The sequence below is a fragment of the Pungitius pungitius genome, chromosome 2 (genome assembly GCF_949316345.1).
Source record: "Pungitius pungitius chromosome 2, fPunPun2.1, whole genome shotgun sequence".
In the NCBI taxonomy this organism is placed as follows: domain Eukaryota; kingdom Metazoa; phylum Chordata; class Actinopteri; order Perciformes; family Gasterosteidae; genus Pungitius; species Pungitius pungitius.
The window spans coordinates 22,620,616-22,640,208 of record NC_084901.1 but is presented as its reverse complement, the minus strand read 5'-3'; the positions used below and the strand labels follow the sequence as shown (position 1 = coordinate 22,640,208).

The 19,593-nt window shown below is 44.8% G+C and overlaps 2 protein-coding genes across 3 annotated transcripts in view; one reads left to right on the top strand and one right to left on the bottom strand.

Annotated features, from left to right (window-relative positions):
- The window catches only part of LOC119210833 (dedicator of cytokinesis protein 2-like), a 74,092-nt gene extending 67,683 nt beyond the window's left edge, over positions 1-6,409 (bottom strand). Inside the window, exons 1-12 of the mRNA XM_037461224.2 lie at positions 6,083-6,409; positions 4,631-4,714; positions 4,296-4,336; positions 4,067-4,122; positions 3,880-3,976; positions 3,630-3,778; positions 3,260-3,395; positions 2,510-2,667; positions 1,793-1,874; positions 1,414-1,549; positions 911-986; positions 672-748 (exon numbers count right to left, since the gene is read on the bottom strand). Of these exons, the coding sequence (XP_037317121.2) occupies positions 672-748; positions 911-986; positions 1,414-1,549; positions 1,793-1,874; positions 2,510-2,667; positions 3,260-3,395; positions 3,630-3,778; positions 3,880-3,976; positions 4,067-4,122; positions 4,296-4,336; positions 4,631-4,714; positions 6,083-6,125 (1,135 nt within the window). The 5' untranslated portion in view covers positions 6,126-6,409. The remainder of the gene's footprint in view (positions 1-671; positions 749-910; positions 987-1,413; positions 1,550-1,792; positions 1,875-2,509; positions 2,668-3,259; positions 3,396-3,629; positions 3,779-3,879; positions 3,977-4,066; positions 4,123-4,295; positions 4,337-4,630; positions 4,715-6,082) is intronic.
- Positions 6,410-9,198: 2,789 nt separating this feature from the next.
- hrh2a (histamine receptor H2a) lies at positions 9,199-17,400 on the top strand. 2 transcript variants are annotated; one of them, XR_005119706.2, is made up of 5 exons: positions 9,199-9,287; positions 14,008-15,335; positions 15,481-15,652; positions 15,764-15,917; positions 16,844-17,400. XR_005119706.2 is itself a non-coding variant. In XM_037461367.2 (4 exons), exons 2-4 carry the CDS (start codon positions 14,324-14,326, stop codon positions 15,771-15,773), a joined length of 1,194 nt encoding a protein of 397 aa, XP_037317264.1. In that variant the 5' UTR covers positions 9,199-9,287; positions 14,008-14,323; the 3' UTR covers positions 15,774-17,400. The 2 variants fall into 2 exon arrangements, 1 of the variants encoding a protein (XP_037317264.1); XM_037461367.2 differs by having other exon boundaries at positions 15,764-17,400.
- The last annotated feature ends 2,193 nt before the right edge of the window (positions 17,401-19,593 follow it).

Below are 19,593 nucleotides of genomic sequence, written 5' to 3'. Positions count from 1 at the left end.
CACGGTGTTAAGGCTATTTAACGCCTAATCCAGGTCAAAAGTTTTGTTTGAAAAACAATACATTGTTCAACAACAAAACTCAAACTTTCTGGTTCACATTTGTTTTTCAAATGATCAAAACTTGACCTGGATTTGGCTCCATAACGACGTACCTTCAGGGAGTGCTTTGTGTCAGAGTTCATGTGTGATCTTTGGCTGACGCATCTCGTAGCGAGCGATAGGACTGATTGGGGACGAGTGGTTTGATGAGCTTCGTCCGTATCTGCTTGCCCCAGGTGCTCTTTTCATATCTAGGTGACGCCCGGGGCGTTTTTAGGGACGAGAGGAAAAGATAGGGGGCCGAGCAAGATCTACGGCGTCCACGGCGTCTGTCAAAGTCAGCCGTAAACACGAGATAGCGGGCGGATAGACCGCAGGCCGGGCCAGTGAGAAATAAAGTGTAAGTAACATAAAGACGTGGGCGAGGGCGCGCATGCGATCCATCAGGATAATGTCTGTCATATCTACCCAACGCGCCGAGACAAAAGGCGACACGGGTGATGAGAAATGACCATTTTATCAGGCCCCCGAATGACTGCAGCATACACAGTAGGAGCCTTTAATGCCCCACAGGACCCCTGACTTTAAGTCACAAGGCTTAACCAAGAGAGAGAGAGAGAGAGGAGACCAACCTTGTCCAGCACTGTCCCCTCGCGATGCCGTCACTTTGTTCAGTAAGGAGTGGAGAAAGTCATTCTCAGCGACTACTCTGGAGCCAAATAAACACAGAAAAACACACTTCAAGATCACACAAACACTTTGTGATTTTAAAATTGTGCAGAAGCTGAAAAAAAAAGAAAAAACCCATTGCAATATTGTTATATAATTTCCAGGAGGATTTGTGAGTAATAGAAAAGGAAAATGCACGTACGGGAAGAAGGGAATGAAGAACTGTTTCTCCTCGTCGCATTCGATCTTCCCTTTGATGAGATCACTAATGTCCATTACTGCCAGGAAGAGGGGAAACAAATGTGTCCGTGATAACAAAATCAAAGACAATGCTGCGGGGTGATTTCACATGTGGATGCACATCAGTCAGCGATGACAGCCGCTTGAATTACTATCTCTTCATCACAAACTAGTCCAGCATCCATTCAGAGCATACACAACATTTTGCAGCCAGAGGGAGCAACAATAACCTCAAGGTAATAAAAAAAAAATAGTGGAGAAGATGAGTGTGTTTGCTGTTGTATTGTTTAGTTTACAGGGGTTAAATATGTGCGACGAAACCTGGAGCAGCAACTGCTGACCAATCAGAGAAAACTCTTCTGAACTGACTTTTTCTTGTCTACTAAATGACATTTTAGTTGAACAATTTAAAAGCACCTTCGACAAAAAATTTAAAAAACCCTGCACTGGCTGCTCTTCAAGTACCTGCTACCCCGAACGGCCGCCTCAGGCCTTGAGTGCTCTTCTTGTTGTTCGTCTCTTTCAGGTCCATCCTGCCCACTCTCACTATCTGACAGATGAGGTAAATCTTCTCCCTGCTCAGGTCCTTGTTCCCCAGGTCCTGGTAGAGACAAACAGGAAAGAGAACAGAGGAAGCCAAACAATTAGTGTAGATTGGAAGCGGGAACAGCAGACACAACTAACAGGATTAGCGGGACAGTGCGGGGACATCGGGTTACGTGGGAAAGAGGGTGAGAGGGGGGGAAAGAAAGCAACTCAATCTTCTGAGAGGGGACGACGCCTCTATTCATGCGGCGGGTGCTGCTGAGCCGCAGTGCAATAGTGCCCTCCTTTGGTTACTCACCGTGAAGACAACCTTCAGGTTGTTGAGCATGTCGATCTCCTTGGGGAATCCTTTACTGCCCCAACGTACCAGGTAGTTCTCACTGCACAAAGCACGGAAAACAGTTATTGTTACTGTTCCACAAAGCAATACCACAGATATATAGCCACCAATAGCATATCAGAATAAAGATGGTTTTACTGGAACATTGCAGATTCACTGTACTTGAGAAGGAATGTACATATACATATATATAGGTATATATAAAACCAGACAGTGATGGAGGGCTGAATAGAAAGAAAGAGACATCGCTGAGGGCCTATGGATGAAGCAGGATGAAACAAAGCTGTGGAAAAGTTCCTAAACATTTCACCGGAATAAACCAGAACTAATGCCAAGAAAGTAAGAGAGGATCTGCGGTGAGAATTAGAAATCCACAGTGCGACAGTGAGTGACGGGGCTTGGCATCGGCACTGTCAGGCACCACATAGCACTGCTAGTCAGCATCTTCTGCCCTATAATTTGTGTTCGCTTTATTCTTATTTCTGGTATCCCATTGTTCTAATTTAGTGAGCTTCAACAATGGAGAAAAAGACACAGCACAAATGAAGGAGCAAGAGGATAGATACATAGGCAGCGGATTAAATGACATTTTCATAGGTACTAAGATGGATGCGGTGGAGGCTAAACCCATCGCATTTATTTTATTCAATGGAACACGTGAGAGAAAAGGAGCACCTGATGATGCTCTGTTTGATGGGGTCATAGAGCGACATGAAGAGCTCCGAGTCCTCTCCGATGCGACACACAAAGTTCCTGACGAAGACGTAGAGGCTGTGCGTGGGGGACGATTGGATGCGGGCCGAGATGCCGCTGTGGTCCGCCTGGATGTTGGACTGCAGGGAAGGACGGTAGTTGGAGGGAGGTTAACTTTGGACAAGAGCTTGACCCGATACAGTGCCGGCCAAAAAGGCTTTGCTCCAAGGTCGCGAAGAAGGCGGTGTGAGAACTAACGGCTCTTTACTTCATTCTGGGATCTAACGGCCGCTACGTGGATGAGTGGCGGGTTGGTAAGGGAGAAGAAAATTACAAAAGACAATTGAATCAATGTAAATTAGTCTGCAAGGAGATGAAATGAAGTCAAACCAATTTGTATGGAAGCAAAATCTTTTTTTTTAACGACTAAATGAAATGAAAAAGATGGAAATCCCACCTATTCAATTCATTATCTATTTAATAGATATCTAGTTCACGATGGCTATTACATTTCCTCATTTTACATTATTACAATCCTGTGGTGTTGTCTCTGGAAAAGTCCACTGCGGTGCAGAAGCATCAACTTTGTCTCTCAATTGCAACATCCACATCCACCCATGAGATCCTCTCCTCTGTCTCACGAAACTTTCCGCCTGGCGCTTTTCTTTTTTCCCCTCCTGCATTCCAATTCCTCTGTTCCCCAGTGCACTGGCTTCTCGTCTCCTTGCCTACCTGCTCCTCTTTGATGCGCTCGTTGATCTTGGCTGTGGCCTCCTCGTGGGCCCGAAACAGGCTGATGACACTGGCCCGTTCCGGGTCCAGGATGTTACCGTCGTCGTCCCGAACCACCTGGTCCAGCTCCAGGATCCTGCAGGGAGAGGAGCAGGGGGTTTGAAGGCATACAGTGGGCAAAGGAGAAAAAGAAAGAAAAAAAAGAGGCGTCAGGTGGGGATAGAAATGCTTTGGAGAAGAAGGGAGGCAGAAGGCAGCAGAGACACATGAAATATGGAGAAGATGCTGAATATTTTGAGGTTTTAGGAGGACGTGAACAAGGAGGCAAGACAGCAGAAAACTACTCTTAAACTACTTTCAAAAGTCCTACTTGTTGCCATAGTCGATCTTGGAGGTGACTTTCTGCTTGAGCTCCTTGAATTCGTCACTGGGCAGCGTGCCAGAGAGGAGCTGGGAACGCCACTCCATTAGCTCCCACATAAGCCCCTGGACCTGCTTCACACGCTTGTGTTTATGGGCCTGGACAGGTGGATGTATAGTGTTACACTCAGACGCACACAAATGGACACACACAAAAAGGGATTTTGCACGTTGTTGTTGTTGTTGTTGTTTTTTCTTACCACAAAAAGTTGCTTCCATATGCTTCCCCACTCCCTCAATGTGGTGGTTACCTCCTTTACCAAGGGCATCTCTGCAGACATCACGACCTCCTCGTCTCTGTAGGCGCACGTACGAATGGGAAGAAAACGCAACGGAGTGACGAAAACGTAACTTTGAGTCAGGCGAAGACTTTTTAAATGCACTCACCCCTGTTTTTCAATGACGACCTGTTTAAGATGAATGAAACTGGCAGGAAACACTCCCTGGAGAGGAATGTGCATGAGGATTTTAATCATCGGTAGCTTTCAACTTTCCGATTCACAAGATCCCCCCCCCCCCCGGTGACTAAGACGTGTTATTCTCACTTTTCTGCTGAAATCAATGTGATTTACTGTCTGGCATGAAAGAAACGTGAGGGGTTTGTGTGAAGTCTTACCCATTGGGCATTGTTCCTAACCAAGTGGCCTCGGTACCAACCTGAAAGACAAACGGACCGTCACCTTACGTTACTGACACATCTCCATGAGCGCGTCTGTGGTGTCTCGACCACGTGTAATCAAGTACTGAAACCTGGTGAAAAAACCTACGAGGCATACAAAATGAAACTGGTACAAAAATAAATTGTGTAAAAAAAGAAACGCTATAAGTATCTCCCTTTTGGATTCTTCATGAAACTGTTGCATTTTAATGTGCAACCTTGTTTTTGTGAATGCCTCACAGAAATAAAAACATAAGTGTAAATATCATTTTTATATTGTGAGATAATCTTACCATCGCAGACCTCCTGGATCTGCACTGCATCTCCTACCTCCAGGGACAGTTGCTTCTTTCCGTTGGCAACAAAATTCCACTTAACTATAAAAGAAATAATTAGTCTGGTTATTGGTGCATTTGATGGACTGCTGTTTAAAGGCAATGGAAATAATACACAATTCAAGCACCAACTGAGCAGAGCTGGTAGCGTTATGAATGTTAGCACCGTCGGGTGGTGAGGTGACGCAGTTCTTTAACAACCGTCCTTCTCAAACTGTCTCATGAACATTTGAAGCAGGGGAAATGTGACTAAAGAGAAGCAACTCAAAGAAAACCATGAAGTGACGTAAGCAAAAAAGACAAAAAAAAAGATTTACAACAATAAATAAAAACACATACAAAAGATGCAATAGATTCTTTTTTATTTCATAAGCTAAATGAATATGCAGATTGGTCAGTAATGAAAAGGCTTCATATGCAGCATGGCATAAGTAACTCAAGGGTCAGCAGAGGACGTTGTACTGCACGCTGCCTCCCTGCAAACAGTGCATTGGATATCAGTGAGTGTGAGTCTGCTGTAGTGAAGCCATCGTCTGAGTGAATGTAGCACCGGCTTCAGAGAAAAAACGTCCCTCCTTCTTCTTCTTCCACTTCCTGTCTTGTAGTGTTATACAGACCAGGAAGAAATTCTGTCTAGATACAGTAGATAAACAACACCTCATTGAGTAATCCCATTAGTGATTCAAAATGCAAGATACATATCTTTTCTTAAGATATAAAGCACTAAAAAGACTTAAAGACTTTCAATGAGTTTTCATCGTTCACTTACGATGTAAACTCTGTGTCAAAGTGAATGGGTGCATTGTCTGCGATGACATCCTCTCCCTCTGCATTAGATGTCACAAATCAGTGTCGGGCTGAGCGTGTGTCCGTCTCGCATATCTAACGGCAGCACACGGCGATCAGCTCGGCCATGTTCAACCCACACAGTGTAGTGAGCCGTTGAGCCTTACCCATGTGTGATGTGTTCCATGCGCCATAAGCAATCAATCAAGACATATGAAAAGGTGTAATTTTCTCACTCTTGTGTTCACGGGGTGCACAGTGAAATGCATTCAGATTGTCTATTCACTGTCACTTAGCCTGCATCAGTTCAGGGTGGATTGTGACTTTGAATAGGATTTCACCCACCAATCACTCCACCGGCTCTTGTGCCTCCTGTCGCATTGAATGTCAATGGTGAACATGATTTTAGGATTCAAGTTCCTTTGGCGGTGATTACATCTCACGCGTACGTCCTAAAGTTCTCTAAAGACCGTTTAGCACCTGCTCACATCCTGTTGAGCAGGAAGTCGAGAGTATCCATTTCTCTCCTTCTTGCACACACTAAATGGAGAGGCGCTATGGAAACATTTCTCTGTGCATGCACACAAACAAAAGACAAAGAGAAGGGAGCTCCTGCTGACTTACCCACACCGTAGCGCTCTGTGGCGGCCCTCGTCCAAGGAGCCATGGTCGCGTGTAGCCCTTCGCGCTACTTTGAGTCTCGTCTTTCTAATTCACCTCCGATCTCGCCTTCTCTCTCTCTGTCTCTCTCTCTCTCTCTCTGTTTTTTGACAAATGTGCCTACCCAACTTTTTACTTCTGTTTTTTCTTTTACTTGAAATGAAGGCAACAGGCCCATCCCCCCTTTGCCTCTCTTCCTCTTCTGCCTCTCGTCTCTTCCTGACCTCGGGCCGTTAAGGGGAAGTGAGCGAGTGTGAAGGCGGAGTCCTGTCCAGGCCGCGCAGGGCGTCAAGTCTCCCTTCTGCTCATTTGGATCTATTTGTGTTATAATTGAACAAAGCACAAAGGTCATATTTGTGATCCGTTCTTAAATCATTCAAATCGATCAAAATAAGTAACGTACACCAACCGGCGTAGAAAGTCGATGAACTGTGGAGAGCTTCAAATGGCAGCGTGTCCCCTCCCACTGTGGGCTCGCTCTGTAAAAACCTCAACCAGAAATGCAAGTGTTTGAAGTTGGAAGATCACAGACAATATAGCGTGATGTTATGTTCCTGTATAAATTGCTTCACCTGTTTTCGACCTCGTTGCGTAACAAGAAAGACAATGTAATGTAAAAAATTCAATATTCAGACGGTGCACTTTTAAACTAACAATCCTCCATCCTGACAGGTTTCATTTTTTTTTGCATGATGTTGAGTTCCCCCCCCCCCCCCCACATGCAACAGGCCAAAAGAGGACTGCTAACATCTTAACATGGATGTAAACGCTGCAGGATTTAAAATACACCGTAATCATCATGTTAGTGAATTGATTGATAGGGGCCGTGTCTCGCACTGAACCACTCTTACATTCACTAATGAAACATTCTCGCACGCACTGCTGAAACACTCACATGCATATACAGTAGATATTATGTAAACGGTCCTATAAAAAAATTATACATACTTGTCTGAAACACACACATAAATTTTTTATATACATACATACATACATACATAAATACATATACACACACACACACAAACATTATACATTCATAACTGAATTTCTTGCAAAAATACATATACAGTAGATATTATGTAAACGGTCCTATAAAAAAGTTATACATACTTGTCTGAAACACACACATAAAGTTTTTATATACATACATACATACATACATACATAAATACATACACACAGACACACAAACATTATACATTCATAACTGAATTTCTTGCAAAAATACAAGTTTAGATGTTTTGTGATATGTGAAAGAGTGCAGGCTTTAAACAGGAGAAAAAGCGTCTATCTTATGCCCCCCTTCCACAGTATGTGTTTAAGACTGGACTCGTCCGTTCCGTAGCTGCATGATGTGTTGAGACAGTTGTGGTTGGTGTACAGAAATACAGCCCTTTACCTCATGGTCCTCACACGTCGCTGTGGGGACGGGGCTGGCTGTGTGAAACTAAAACTGTCATTTCATGGGTAAAATAGTCTCGCTAACACACTACCACGCACTAACAAATAGTATTTCATAGGAATTTAGGCAATACTTTTCATCTCCAATAGAAGGGAGTAGAGAGTTCTAAATCATTTTGAAATATTGTATTGAATCCCCTGGCATTACCTCATCTTATCATTATATAGGGCAGTGTTTCTCAACTGGTGGGTCGCGGGCCTTTGCATGGGAAAATATATATATATTTTTTAAAAGCACAGGATTCTTCTGAGATTTCATCCTGTGCTTTTATTTTGAAGGGACAGCGGAGTGTCGTTTTTTTTTCCGGCTCGTCAGTCCATGTTGCCCCCCCCCCCCCGTCGTGGACCCCCGTCGTCAACCTCGCTAGCACCCCCCCCCGATCCCGCGATCGATTTGGGTCGAGGCTTGTCATTAAGGGGTGATGGGTGGGTCCCGGAGCCAGACCAGTTGAGAACCACTGATATAGGGCATCCATTTTTTTAAACATTCTTTTCCAAGACTAGCTGTGATTTTATTTCTCATAGTAAAGATTCAAATTTCAATGCTAAAAGAAATTCAAGGTACCACAAGACAATTAAATGCTTGGATTGGGATTTAACTTTGACAGAACAGTGTGCATGTTCATCCCCAGGTATGAACCCGTAACACGAGGGTAAAGGGAGAGAAAGACAGACATGTAGATGAAGAACGAAGAGAAGGACAGAATAAATAAAAAGATGATAAAGGAAAGATATGTTATCGCGTAGTTCTGTGTGGTGGAACAAAACCTGGAACCTTGTTGCTTTGACACAAGGACAAAGAAAGGTGGAGCTAAAGTGTGCATGGAGAAAAAAAAATAACTTGACTTATATAACAAGACATGTGATGGATGAAGGAATAGAAAAGAGACAGAAAGCAGATGCTGTAACATAGGGAGAATACACAAAAAGATGTACACAATTCGATTAAGCATCAGCGATGATTAGGAACAAGGCCACAGGAACCAAGGACACAAAGGTGACGCTAATAAGGAAAATTGAGGGGAAAATAATAATAAAATGTAATAATGAGTTTTAAATGTCTCCAACCCAGAATAGGAATCTATAGCAAATGATAGAGGAGCCACATCAGGGGCTATGGCACATTAAAAATAGATACAGAGGCTGAGTCAAAGGCTGCACCAGAAATAGAGAGATTGATTTAGAAATCTTTATGACCTTTCAGGTCTGGTTCTCATAGATCTACCAGAAAGCCACCCATCCATCACTCTCTAAAGCTTTATTAAACTGTTTAAAGTGGTTCAGTGGAATTTGGATAAGCATGGGGCAAAAAGCTGATCGTAAAAAGGCACGAAGTGATGCACGCGAGGATACCATACCTTCCTGCGTGTCGGCCAGTGGGCCCAATGCAAACTGGACCTGCCAGGAGCTCCATTTAAGACTCAATGCAAACGGTTGCTTGCATTAACTCTGCCAAGTCTCCAAAAGCAACAGCCACAGCCGCTGGATCATGGATGTTATAAGGCGTGATTAGAGAAGAAGAGCTATTAGAATAAGGAAGAGAGAGAGAGAGAGAGAGAGAGAGAGGGAGGGAGGGAAGGGGGTGGAGGGGGGTGGAGGGGGGTGGAGGGGGGAGAGCGAGGCTGTGGTTCTCGCCGCTCTCAGGGAGCAGAGCGCGGTAGCGGGGGGGACAGTCGTCTCAGGAAAAGGAAAAGCAGCACGGGGGGTGAGTTGATGAATTCCTACTTTATAATTTACTGAAAAATACGTGAGGTTTGAAACAAGTTGGCTTATTTAGTTGGTGGAGATGTAGTCACTGCAGCTGTGTGTGTGTGCTGCCGTCACTTTGGAGTTTGACTCAACGTTTGCTCAGAGACTGCCTTGATTTTCTGATATGCATTTCAAGTAACATATAGAGAGTGAGGCAGTAGCTTATGTACAACACTCTAACATGGAATACTGCTCTGTAGGTTTGCCACCTCGAGAAAAACAGTTCATTTATCTTCTGTAATTGTGGGTAAATGATCAAAGATTTAACCTGCTTGGGTTTGCGTTTGAGGAAAGCTCAACTGGGTCAATAGCGAGGCTGGTGAGAGCATGTGAACTCTGTACAAAGACAAACATATGAAGGGGTCATTTAATCGGTAAAGTCGACATGAGGAAGTGAGATTATGCCGTGTGTGTCTGCGTGACCTATGGTTACTAATGCTATACCTTGTTTTAGCTCTGTTGCTACAGCTACACACACTATACACTGGAACGAGCCATTATGACGTCAGGTGTTTTACAAAAGGAATCACCAAATGATTATTATGCCAGCAGCCTAAAAAGAAAATCCAGTAAAAGGAAAAGTACGACAGTAAAAATGTTACGATTAGAGCTCAAAGTGGATCAGTCAAGGCGAGTGAGCGACAGTAGACAAGGTGACGTGCGTTTGTATCAGCTCATTGAGCCATCAGAAGAGAAAGGGGATGTGGTTAAGTTCATGAATTGGTCGGGAACTCGTCACCTTCCCCTTTCCTCGCTGAGAAAAAGCAAACATGGGGCAGCTCTGAGAAATGATGGGAACGGATTGATTGTGAAGTTGAGGCACCGCATCCAGGAGCTGGCAGACACAATGAGGGGCAAACTATTATCCCCGTAATGACTTGGACTTGTTTGTGTATGTCTGAGAAAGGCATGCTGTTAGTGTACATGCATATTTCATGTGTGCGCCCCCCCCCCCCCCCCCCCGACTGCTGCTGCTGCCTGTGCGGCTGTCTGACCTCACGTCTGTCACTCAGGCCGTTATGTTTTCACGCTTCGTCAAGATCCCGCGGTTTCTTCCAGCTGGACGGGACACACAACTGTTACCAAGCAACCAACCATTCTAGCATCCCTTTCTCACCCTCTTAAAAGGACGAAACAAGAAGACGGTCACGTGGTCACATGATGAACACAGCTATGGATTTCTTTGCAAAAGCAGAGGAAGCGAGGGAGCCAAGTGTTGCTGTTCGATTGAATTACATGAGGATGAATGATGCCTTATTGCATGCAGGGCCCATTCATTAGGACGGTCCTCACTAAATAAAGGTTTATTGACCCCATTGCAAGTCCTTGCCTTCATCATATCTGCAATAAACAGCTCTGTTAAATAGTTTGGAAGATGACACTATAAACTCAAGTTTCACCTTCTTTAATCTTTTGACCACTCGGCAGTTGACCAAACGCCACCAAAGAGTGCATGTGACTGAGTGCATGAGGTCACCGTTGTGTCGTTGGGACCGTGCAGCGCCCTCCACACATCTCAGGGGGCGTCGCAGAGACATACACGGCAAGTAGTGCGTTTCGGTGAGTCATCTTGCCAAACCCCTTTACAACCGTCAGGAGGCAGATACGCCGACCGTGATTGAGTTTTAATGGGCTTAATGAATGAACGAATGACTGAATGAACGGGTTATATCCTGCAATCAATCAGTCTGCAGCTACCACGTCAAAAAGTACATGTGACACCCTTCTCCCAACGTTTCAGTGATTTGACTGAGGCCGATTTTAAGCAATTTCCTCAGAGTAAATACATTTAAATACATTGCATTTGTGACAATATAGATGATTACTTAAACATTTGGGCTGAGGAAGAGCAGATATGTTTATCCCTCAAAAAAGACAGCTGGCTGGTAAAAAAACAAAAAAGGTGCTAGAATGAATACTCGGTATTTGGAGAATCTCAAATCAAGCCACGAGTCCCAGCTGAGAGGTAAATAACCTCATTACTCATCTGCGAGCTGCGACTGGGAAACCGCTAAAGAGCCACGGATCCGTTCTTCTCCTCCTGCCTTTTATCTGTGCACCCAAATTGGACTCTTTTCACCGGACCACTTACCGGGTAATAGAAGGTTTGGATGGGGCGGACTGAGGCGGACTGAGGCCTCCCCAGCTCGTTTGCACTGTTCTCGCGCTGTGGGATGGATCACAGGTAGAGGAAGCTGTCCACTAGTTCCCGGGAGGTTAACCAGTTACTAATTAATTCAACCAACTGCTACACACAGATAACGTGGAGGCCTGAGCGATGTCTCAAGCGCCGTTCTCAAAACCCCAGACCCGTGCCCCCCCCCCCCCCCCCTCCCCTTTTTGTTGTCTCCTGGAAACATGTGAATATGAATTCTCCGACAGAAACCCCCCCCCTTGGTAGAGTAGAGTAGCAGTTGGGTCTCTCAGCGGCCGTTACAATCCATCACGCGCTTCAAAATCCATTACTAAGAAAGAATCTCCAGGTCGGTGTGTGCATGGGAGAGTGTGTGCATGTTTGTCATTGATAATATATACAGATGGAGTAACACTCTCCATCGCTTTCCATTAGGGACAACTGATGAGAAGTTTGTGAAGGGAAACAGATGGTCGGTAATAAATTAGCACACTGTCTGAGGGAACGATGCGGTATTTACTATAGAAAGGACATCATTCGTCAGCGTAAAGGTGAAAGACTTTGACTTTCTGCTGCGACGTGACTTGATGAAGTGAGACGAACATGAAAGTCGTTTCTGCAAACTGAGCTCGTGCTCACTGCCGGTTCTTGATAACAAAGTGGGCCGGGTGGTATATTAATAAAATGTTATTATAACACAAATATTTATGCAAAAATAAACAGGAAACGAATATGGTTATGCTCTCACACACGTGCACTGTAACATGGGAAAGGGAGCTTGTGCATTTGGCTGGAGACAGATAACAGGCGAGCGCACACATCTTTATATACATTATCTCCCTGGGGGTCAGACCAGGTTATTCGTAAGGCTCTATTGACTACAAAACATGTCCCTTTGAGGACATTCCTCACATGCGCGCGTTGGAGCCGGGCCTAAACCCATTCCGACCGTACGTGTGCTGTTTGGGAGTGAGACAAAAAAAAAGCGGTTGATCCAGAGAGAGAGAGAGAGAGAGAGAGACGATGCTTTGATGATGAAAACATGTGAAACGTGTGCTCTCAGGGATCCAGCCTGTCGTTCAGGCTTCATCCGTGAGCGCCCGTGCTATCAGCTACTTCTGGATGAAGTTCAAGGCAGTGATTTTGCGGACAGAAATGTGTCTGACGAACAAAAGGAGCCAAGATTGGACGAGCTCACAGATTAGAGATGGTGTTCTGGTTCGGGCCGGATTTTAATTAAAACCGTTCTTTCTGTAGCATTTTCTTTTTCATTCTGGAGTGTAATGGCCTTTCTTTTCTTTTTTTCTTCCCCATTTCCACGTGAAGCCGGCGTGTGCACCTCGCCGCGTCCCTCTCACTCTCCCAGGTGATAAGTGAGCGGCTCGTGATAAAGTCTGGCAAACGTCCCGATGTCCATTACAGTGTTAGAAAATAGGGGAGCAAACATTACCCACCACCCACTGACGCACACACGTGTACTCCACTCACACACATTCTACACTTATCAAGCAGCTCCGCTCATTCCAGAGGCACACAATAAAGGCTCATGCCGGCATGCCATTGATAAGTTCACAGAGCACAAATAACACTGAACACCCTCTCGAGAAAGTCTATGAACGAAGCAAAAGCTCGAATATCCAAAAGGAAATGATTTTTTGTCCAAATTACCTTGACAAAATATTAGAAATGATGTTGATGTTGAATGTTTTCTAAACAACCTTTTGGGTTATTCACAGCCACTGTTCGGTAACTGTATTTATTATCGTATCATTTTTCGCTCGCTGGTGTCCTGATTTAAACCAAACCTGCCATCCATAGCTTTATTTCATCAAAATGTTAATCCTATTCAACGGAAACTGGAATAAAACTTGGCTTCATCTCAGGCGTAGCAGACTGCTGAGAGAGATTTAGCAGCACTGCTTGTTTATGAAGTTGCACATGTTGGCCTGAGCTAAACAAACTACCGTTCAGCTCATGGCTTTATTACAAAGGGATTGGAATTCCCATTAGCGGACAGTCTCAAATGGCAGCTACACATTTGCCTGACTTGAAACAATTGAACATCATAATAAACGAATCTATTCATATCTGACAGCGTGCATAACCACAAAGTCATTGCGATTATTTATGATAATGGTTGTGGTTTTACGTTGCATGCAAAAGCAAAAGAGACTTTCTGTTGCTACAGATGAAACCACAGTGGCAACAATAAAAAAAACACAACTGATCAGTAAAAGCCAGTTTGATACTAGTCACGCTAATCATCCATTTCAGACCTGGTGGCAAGTCAGTAGTCTTCATGTCTTTAGTTTCAGCGCTTTGTATTAATGATTTCACTCATTTTACTTCATCCATCTATTTACTGCATTTTGATGATAGTTTGGGGTTCCAATGCAGAAGTAAATTGTATTACATCATATGTATCAATTCATAGATGTAAAAAAGGGTCTCCGAATACCCTTTACCCTCTCTCACTCTCTCTCTGAAGCTACAGGAAATGCTCTGCTGATTAACATCTGTGCTCCTCATCTCTGTCCACCAGGTGTCACTACAACCATGGAAGATAATGCTGAAGCCAAAGCACTGCCACGGACCACCGGGAAGCGCCGCCATAGGCAAAAAACAGCAGTCGCAGACATTCCTGCAGCCAAATAATGCCAAAGACTGTGTGTTCATAATAGCCCTAAACACTCTGATTGACCATATGTGATAGCAGTATATCCGAGGCTAAGTGTGTATGTCCTCTTTGGCAAAAAAGGGAAGTCCTCTGATATCAAAAGTGAAGGGAAAACCTTGCAATCGTTCGCATAAAGCGCCAGCGATGAAGTCACGTGATCGTCACCAGTGAAGCACCAGCCATGATGTTGTCCCAAGTGATGCTGGGCGTCGTCCTGTCCCTCCTCATCCTCCTGACCGTCAGTGGGAATGTGCTGGTGTGCTTGGCCGTCTGCGCCTCCCGACGCCTCCGCTGCCTCACCAACTGCTTCATCGTGTCGCTGGCCGTGACCGACCTGCTGCTCGGCCTCCTGGTCCTCCCCTTCTCCGCCCTGCTGCAGCTCAACAACGAGTGGCCGCTCGGCCCGGCCTTCTGCAACTTTTACATCTCCATGGATGTCATGCTGTGCACCGCCTCCATCCTCACCCTCCTGGCCATCAGCGTGGACCGCTTCCTGGCAGTGACCAGGCCTCTGAGATACGCCTCAGTGGTGTTGCCATGGAGAGTCGGCGTGGCCATGGCCAGCGTTTGGACCGTGTCCGTGGCCGTGTCCTTCTTGCCCATCCAAATGGGGTGGAACACCGTCAACGGCACGGTGCAGAACCACGGGCCCTCGGCTCCAGAGAGGAGATGCCGCTTCGAGCTGAACAGGCCCTACGTACTGACAGACGCTCTTCTCACTTTCTACCTGCCCCTGGTGGCCATGTGCTGGACGTACCTGGGAATACTTCGCATCGCGCGGGCACAGGCCAAGCGCATTATCAGTGCGCGACCCACTTGCATCACAAGCTACAACTGCAGGGACAACCCTTCCACCAGCACCACTGTGGTCTCCAGTGTGACAGCAGTGGCTCTGCGGGAGCACAAAGCCACGGTGACGCTGGCAGCAGTGATGGGGGCTTTCGTGGTGTGCTGGCTGCCGTACTTCATTCTGTTCACAGTGCTGGGCCTAAAGGAGCATCCAGACCCAAGCACAGTACCAGAATTCCCCATTGTTTTGTGGCTGGGTTACACTAACTCTGCCCTCAACCCCATTCTCTACGGAGCCCTCAACAGGGACTTCAGGTCAGCCTACACCCACTTACTGAGATGTCGATGCCCGACTTACGGTGGGTGGATGAGCTGGCAGCCGTCTCACACGGCGGCAGCGGCAGGTAAAGCCAACCATCAGGTTATTTTTAGAGTCGACGTTAATTTATGAACAACAAAAGAATGTGACCCAGGGTTAACACACATCACATGTTCTAATCCCAGTTGCTCCAGGTTTTAGTCTTCTTTTCCTTCTTTTCCCCCTCGCAGCCAGAGACCAGTTTACAGAGGTGACACTGCTGTGTAGCCACGCCCCTGCCACATGCCGGGCAGGTCAAACAGAACAAAACGTTGTGCTTCAAGAAATGAACAGCAGGACAGCAGCAGCAACTATCCACTTTGCAAACGGCACTGCAGTGACAGATGTCAACGGCAACGAGAGGTCAATTACCATTCAGCATGTACATACATATCACTCAACAGAGCCACGTCTGAACCCTTCACACAAACACTTATCTCTTCTCTAAACTCTCTTTCCTCTCGATGAGGGTAGGTCGTGCTGAGCCTGTGCTGGTGAGGTGGGTGCTGTGTACTGCGGTCGCAAACCAAGAAGAAAGCTCCATCAGCTTGAGAGGACACGCAGAGATTTAAAAGCCCTCTATTTGGAGGCCTTTGGTGCTGCGGTCAAGGCACCCATAATACAACATGTAAGCAGATACACACACAGACGTAACCCCCCCCCCTCCTGCCCCCCACAGACGATGTCGGGCCCAGAACAAATGGACTGTGACACACAGGTCCTAGCCATGTCATTCGCGCTGCATCAGGCCATATGGCAATATCCTTATTAGTCCAAGAAATTTGCTTTCAGCTATGAGGAGATACATTATCCAGTTTCACACCCTGCTCTCATTTCTTTGTTCGCCCTTTGTGAACTGCATGGACCAAGCGGTTTGCTCTTTGTATGTGCGGCTTTGGTAAGTGTGTATTAGGTAAAGCAGCAAAAGAAAAAAACATCATCTTGGTGATAACTGATTTATCTTTACGACCGGCTGGTAATTCAACACTTTACACATTACAAACTAAAAGTGTTCCCAAAATAATAACACCAATATCGTTTTTGGCAAAACCAAACTAATGACGCCGTGTCATTCCCTTAAGAGTAGAAATCATCACAGCACTCCTGTGTGAGATTTCATCTACAGAGGATCTTTTTAAAAAAAACTCAAAAGGTCATTGTGGCTGTATTGTGACCAGAATAATTTTTATTTATTATCATTGTTAATATTTTTTCTTTTTCTGAAAATGTTGTTTCAGGTTTTCACTTTGTGAAGCTTTTACTAACTGTTTAAATTGTAATTTTATTTTGTATTCATTTTTGCTTCTTTAAAAAAAAAGCTATAATTACAGTAGTTTCTGAGGGCTAAAATGTTCACACAACTTTGAACATCCATCAGACCTGCTAAAACATTCATGTGCAGCTCCGTACCGTAAGTGATTGTCAATTCAGCAAATTGACTAATCTCCATACTAAGATTTGGAGCTAATCCAAGCCCACAGTGGTAAAATGAAACACTCTCCTCCCAAAGTGAGTGAATCCTTTTTTGATTGCATTGTCTCTTCTGCCTGTTAGCAACCGCTCCATCCTTAATAAAAAAAAATGTAAAAAAAGATTGAAGAAATGGGAGATCAGCAAGAACCAACCGTACGCACACAGCCGGCCTCGGCCGATTGAGAGCCGAACACTTGACGCAGCTCCTGCGTCGATGGAGCTTCAGCAATCACCACACGCGTGATGGAGAACCAACAGCGATAGCGTGGAAGCACTGCGGGACACAATGAGACCAGCAGATGAACACATCGGTTATCAATTTCATGATTTACATTATTTAAGCCGACTCAAGAGTGCACTCCAGTGGAAACACGACGAATCACAACACTGACCCAGACAAAGCGGAACTGGATCATTCACAACCAGAGATTGGAAGGGAAAATGGGATTAATGGACTGTTGTTAAAGTCACCACTCCATGTAGAAACAACATGTCTATTTTGAAGAATGTAGATTTTGATGCTTATTCAGTGGCACAATGTCTGTTTGTCTTGTATCACATTGTATGAGTAACTGAGGACTGTTCCTGTAAAATACATCATTACAACCCTACTGTACAAATAAAGGAGAGCTTAAACAAAGAAAATAACGTCTACTTCCATTTCTAGAGGGCAACACAAATTAGCTGTAGTTTTATCATGTGGGATGATGCTAAAAAATCTACAAGTGGTAATACAAGTACATTGGAAACGATTCATCACAGCTGTCAGCACACTTTGCCTTAAACTACTACCACATTAACACTTAACCTTCTCCATACTATTTCCTTTAGGACTTACACAGAAGTGGACATAATATCCATCTGCATGTAAAATAGAAGCTGGAAACGAGTGAATCGGTTTTAAACCATCAATACTTTGAAAAACGAACAAATTAAATTATGAGCGACAAAAACACAGTCCTCCATCAGTCAGAGACAATTATGTTCACTTTTACGGTTTGATTCATTTGAAAAGGATCTAATGGCATCTCTCAAAAAGGAATCTGCAGAGGAGTTACTCCCCCTACACAGTTATGGTCATGAATCCACATAAATAAGTCAAAAATAATTTAAGTGGGAGATTGCAGCAGCAAGCAGTGTTGTCATTACGAACCAGGAGGAAAGAGAGACAACCTGCCATTTTTAACAGACACTTGTGGATTAGATTTAGATTTTAGTTCTCCAATTCGGTGCAATCTCCAGCTGGCTCACCTTTGCTTAACTTTGACTGAGATCAGCCACTAGAAACCCTAAAGCACCCGCATGCTACACACTACATAGGCTTTACACATTAAACATGTGCAGCAGGCAATCACACCTTGGAAGTCGGTATTCCTGACTTGACGAGCAGAGAACGTAATCTCCCTCTCTGCTGTGTGTTGTTACACAAGTGTTTCCTTGTTTTGTGTACAAAGCCACAAAGTTGCTCCCGAGGTCAACACTTGTAGCTCTATTAGCAGAAGTGTCCACCCTTAGCACCGTTAGCACAGTTAGCTACCAGCCGACGGCTCTGCCATCGACCATGTTGAGAGCTGTTGTGAGGAAATAGTGACTTCCTCAATCTCATAAACAGCCCCATTGAGGATCTGTGTAACCCCGTTACGCCACAGGCGTGGGCTCAACGCTCCCTCTCAAAGAAATCTATCGAGCACGAGTCAACGGAGGTGGCAGCTTCAACGTAGTTACATCACGCTTCCGAACAGAAACACTGCATGAAGTAAAAGATGGCGAAGGGGTTGCCCTGCCCGTGGTCACCATGTGCGTCGTCATGTTGCCGTGAGAGAATGTCTGTTGTAGTCGAGGCTGGATGGACATTCCCTGGGTTGACGACTTGGACTTCTTATTTGCACTTTTCGGGTTCGGGCGGGTGTTCCAAGTACAGTGGATTGTTCTCATTTTGCGGTATCATTCCAATGACCATCTATTCCTGGAAAATACAGAAACGTGACGTACCTCGCCAGCATGAATCAAAACACAGGCAAGAATTTTACATTAAAGATAGTTAAGCCTCTTATTAGGTGTAAATAGGCCAAAGCCTTTTTGTCACAGAGGAGGTATAGCAGCACAAGAAACGAAGATAAAGATCACTGTGAACATACTCTGTCTAGTTCCGGAGCATTGAGTATTTCTAATAACAAACAATGTTTCTTGCCTTTTAAAGGGGTCACAGGGAGGAGAAAATAACCAACAGATGCAGTAAATGTTTCATTCAGGGGTTGCATAGATGAAAACCACAGTAGTTAATAACTCAGAGGGTCCGTCCGTATCGGACTTAAATACATTTATCGGCTTTCACGTCCTTATAGTCCCTCTTTTTCTGCACAAACATGTCCTTTGGTAATTCTGGTCACTTGCTACCCATCTCCATCTTTTGACCATTGACAGCTCAAACTACATGAGAACCATTCATCATTGCTTCTTTAACATCAGATTAATGTGGGGGAAAACAAAACATATGGACTCTCTCTCTCTCCTTCTGTCACTCGGATGCACGCACGCACACACACACACACACACACACACACACACGCAGTACCCGCATTCGGCTAGCCCTGTATAAGCTATCAATCATAGATATTGTCATTATTCAACTGTGTCATCGACAAGCGCCTCTCCTTCCTTCTCTATAGTCTCTGACTTTGTCTGTGTGTGTGTGTGTCTCTCTCTCTCTCTCTCTCTCCCTTTTTCACTCCCTCTATTCTCTCTCAGACACAGACAGAAGAGAGGGAAACATGAATCATAAATCTTGTGAATGCCACCTAAAGACTTCTCAGTGCTATGAGAAAGAGAGA